The 4359-nt window shown below is 47.9% G+C and overlaps 1 protein-coding gene across 1 annotated transcript in view; it reads left to right on the top strand.

Annotated features, from left to right (window-relative positions):
* The first annotated feature begins 2388 nt into the window (after nucleotides 1-2388).
* LOC123112412 (beta-glucosidase 30) overlaps nucleotides 2389-4359 on the top strand; it is a 3959-nt gene continuing 1988 nt past the window's right edge. Inside the window, exons 1-6 of the mRNA XM_044533392.1 lie at nucleotides 2389-2653; nucleotides 2734-2800; nucleotides 2986-3044; nucleotides 3139-3214; nucleotides 3307-3384; nucleotides 3764-3851. Coding sequence (XP_044389327.1) covers nucleotides 2471-2653; nucleotides 2734-2800; nucleotides 2986-3044; nucleotides 3139-3214; nucleotides 3307-3384; nucleotides 3764-3851 — 551 coding nt within the window. The 5' untranslated portion in view covers nucleotides 2389-2470. The remainder of the gene's footprint in view (nucleotides 2654-2733; nucleotides 2801-2985; nucleotides 3045-3138; nucleotides 3215-3306; nucleotides 3385-3763; nucleotides 3852-4359) is intronic.

Genomic DNA, 4359 nt, shown 5'->3' with positions numbered 1-4359 from the left:
TTATGTTGTGACGTTTGATAGCACACAAGGTATTCCTTCGGTATCTGGGAGTTGCATAATCTCATAGTCGAAGGAATATGTATTTGACAGGAAGAAAGCAATAGCAATAAAACTGAATGATCAATATGCTAAGCTAACGGACGGGTCTTGTCCATCACATCATTCTCCTAATGATGTGATCCCGTTATCAAATGACAACACATGCCTATTGTTAGGAAACCTTAATCATCTTTGATCAACGAGCTAGTCTAGTAGAGGCTTACTAGGGACACAGTGTTTGTCTATGTATTCACACATGTATTTAGGATTCCGATCAATACAATTCTAGCATGAATAATAAACTTTTATCATGAATAAGGAAATATAAAATAACAACTTTATTATTGCCTCTAGGGCATATTTACTTCAATCGCCGCCGCCATCGCATGCGCACGCGCTGGCACCGCCCGCAGCCACCGAGACATACGCGGTGGCAGGGCATCGTGCGGGAGGGGGGGGGTCAACATGCTGCTGGTGTGGCTCGGCGCGTTGGAGGAGGCGATCTACCTTGAGCAGTGGCGCCGCCGCACGCTAGAGGAGAAGCGGGCCGACGGGAGCGCCGCATGCAACACGAGCATGGGGAGGAGGAGCGCCGGTAGCACTGGTCGTGCGAGGAGGAGAAGGAGCAGCGGGAGCAGCAGGAGGAGGAGGTGCGCGCGGCGCTAGGTAGCCCTGGCGCAGCAGCAAACGTCGGAGGAGGCCGTGTTGGTGTCCTACCAGATGGTGTTCCCCTGAGCGCAGGCGCAGACGTCGGAGGAGGCCACGTTGGCGGCCTACCAGACGGCGTTTCCCTGGGCGCAGCCGCCGGAGCTCTTCGACATTACCTGCTCCAACGACGATAACGATGCTTAGGGTTGTGGGTGAGGACGGTTGGGAGGCTTTTGTTTTTACTATGTTTTATGTTTAGTTATGTCTAGAGTGGACTTTGGCAGACGGTTTTAATGTTTAATTATGTTTTATTAATTTGCATGTTTTAAATTTAAATTTTTGTGTGCCTATTTAGTTCTTTTAAAACCACACAGATAAATGTGTCGACCCCGTGGGCGCACCGACCGACCCAAATCAAAAATCGGACACGCGCATCTACTCGGCCGACCCAAACGGACAAAAATCATGTTCGTTTGCATCAGCCGATTAGAATTGCTCTTACAAGTGGGACCTATTTGTCTGGAATTATGTCAAAGTATCTAAACACTAAATTAGACCTATCTGCAATGTATTACATCAATATGTGGTGTTTTTCGCAATAAATTTGTATAGTAGGTGTTTTATGCAACACTAACTCCAATAAGTGGTGGTTTGTGCAACTCCCTCCACCTCGGAGCCTCCTCTTTCATCCGAGTAAAAGAAGGAAACCCTAACACCTAACACGGGCACCGTCATCGGAGTCAGGGCTGCATGCGCCTTGATCCAAACGAATTTTACAAGAATTTTAGACGGTTATAATTTTTTGGAATGTAAATTCTATGCTTGATTTGTAAGCGAAAGGAGGAGAGAAATCCGTAAATAGAAAAAAAAACATTCCAATTTCCAAGTGAAGCTACCGCTTCTGGATTCGGACGTGGCGGGGCGATCCGCGTCCAGGCGATGCTGCACGGGCATGTGAAGAAGGAAGGAAGAATGATTGGAAGCAGCCAAGCCCGAAGTGGTCCGTCGCGCGTCGCGTTCCGTCTATCCTATCGGATCACCGTGAACAGTTGCTCCGTCGCCATTTGCAAATCCCTCCTTGTTGCCCGTGCCCATCAAGCCATCACCGGTGTACCTGACCGCGCGCCAGCTCAACCATCTGCTTACGCAGTTTTTTCCCTTCCTTCTTTTACATTTGCTTCGCCATTTCTCACTTCAGTTAAGCTGCCAAGTTGCTCGTCCGTCAGGCCATGCATGGATGTCTCCTATCTGCTCCATCTGGTCCCGTCCTGTCCACTTCGTCCTGGCAAATCTGGATCCCCGGCCGATCGCGGCAACACAAACCGCTCACCCGAAACGGCAAAGACACTGTTCGATCCCTGCAGCTGCAGCTGTGCTGCGATCACCGCATCGCATGTGATTGATTCTATCCTCCCATCCAACCAACTGCGCCCACGAACTCCTCACCACGATCGAGGTCCACTCCGTTTCGAGAAAAGGAATAAAAATCCACCGCGAGGTGCACGACGCTCACGTGTGCCACTATTGGCCTGCGTCGGACTCGGACGGTGATCGCCTCCCAGCTGTGAGCCGGACCCGTCCGCCAGCTCCCGCCGTATCCGGGCTACACGACGTGCTCATGGTCCACGGACGATTTTCTCTGTAGAGCGAGCCAGGCCATGGACGACTCGAGCCAGCTCCCTATATAACGGAGGGTGCGCGCAGCACATAGCCATAGCCCATAGGCAACCACTCATCCCATTGGCCGCAGTGTCCAACGGGTGGGAGGCAGCAGGGAGAATTAATGGGTAAGCGCCAGGTTCTCCCCGCTCTGCTCCTCGCCCTCCTGGCTCTCGCGTCCAGCGGTGGCGGCGCCCATGCGTCGGCGGGCGGCGGTCCCCATCCGGCTACGCCGGTGAAGGCGCCGTTTAGCAGGCACAGCTTCCCCAAGGGGTTCGTCTTCGGCACCGGCTCCGCAGCCTACCAGGTCCGTGCATGCGCTCCAGCCACGTACCGACCGTAGATGCATTACCACGCACGTACTCATCGGCGATGGCTTCCGTGCAGTACGAAGGCGCCGTCAAGGAAGGTGGCCGGGGGCCGACGGTGTGGGACAAGTTCGCCCATACTCCAGGTACACGCTCTGGTGCATCGATCTACACCAATGTAGCTTAATTCCCCACATATACTCCGATAAACTAAGTCATGGAAGCAGTGCTAGGCTCAAATATCTCTTCTCCAAAGACAGACATCAGTTTTAATCTTGAGATAATATCAGTTAGTAAAAAGCTATAAACAAAACTGTATGTTGCCCTGCAGGCAAGATTGCAGACGGTGGCAATGGAGACGTAGCGCTAGACTTTTACCATCGGTACAAGGTGAGCTACTCTCATTTCTCATATGCCCGTGTAGAGCGTTCGACATTAATTTTAGAAAGTAAGTAATTAACCTGGCTCCGATCCGTGATTACAGGAGGATCTGAAGTTGGTGTTGGACATGAACATGGATGCCTTCCGGTTCTCCATCGCGTGGAGCAGGATCCTGCCAAGTACGTGCGAATGTGATAGAAACATTCTAATTATATTTGTCTTTGGGCATCTTATCAATTTATCATCTCTCTCTTTGGTTCACTACTCGCAGCTGGTTCCATGAGTGGAGGAGTGAACAAAGAGGGGATTGCATTTTACAACAGACTTATCAATGAGGTCATAGCTAAAGGTGTTTTTTTTTTAATCTCTCTCTCCCCTATTGGCTTCAAATAATTTGTTGTACTCCCTCCGGTCCTTTTTACTCTGCATATTAAGTTTGTCTGAAGTCAATTTCATCCAACTTTGACCAAGTTTATGTAAAAAATTATTGACATTTACATAACAACGCCAATATCATTAGATTCATCTCGAAATATATTTTCATATTATATTTATAAAATATTATAGATGCTATTAATTTCTAATATAAATTTGGTTAAACTTAGCTAAGTTTGACTTTCGGCAAATTCAATGTGCAGAGTAAAAAGGACCGGAGGGAGTACTATACCCTATTCCTTACACTGTTTTTCACCAAGAAATTAACTGTTTTCTCTTCTTCCACATGGTAGGCTTGAAGCCATATGTCACACTGCATCACTGGGACACACCCCTGGGGCTAGAGGACAAATACGGTGGCTTCCTCAGTGAAAAGATTGTGTAAGTGACGCAGTCAAATCACATGGCATCGCTTTTGCCCTACAAACAGTTTGGCGTAACATCAATCAACTTTATAAACAGTTCCTTCCCGCAAAAATCAAAAAAACTTTGTAAACAGTTCCAATAACTGGCACTAGTATAGAATGACACGAACCTTGAGTTTCTAATCAAATTCAAATAGCGAGCAAACTTCTCGGCTACTGTAAGTGTACAAATCAAGATTTTGCTCACTAAATGGACTCGTTGTACCGGACGAGAAATCCATATTCATCTTCTTTTTGAACTTAGTACAATAATAGATGCTTACATACACCCATCTCTATTAATATTCTGAATTTATAATTTGAAGTTTCGTGGCGAACACTCATTAACTGCTTGGTAACCACACAACTTTTTAATCAAAAATCTGTGCACTGCTGGCGGTAAACGCTGCTGCACGGCGGTAACCAAAATTGCCTCTGTGTTGAGTCAAACGAGGCCTGAACGAACAGTCTGATCCTGATAAGTG

Source organism: Triticum aestivum, chromosome 5B (genome assembly GCF_018294505.1).
Source record: "Triticum aestivum cultivar Chinese Spring chromosome 5B, IWGSC CS RefSeq v2.1, whole genome shotgun sequence".
NCBI classification, from domain to species: Eukaryota; Viridiplantae; Streptophyta; class Magnoliopsida; order Poales; family Poaceae; genus Triticum; species Triticum aestivum.
Note: the sequence above shows the minus strand (reverse complement) of the source record. Positions and strands in the feature narration are given on the sequence as shown.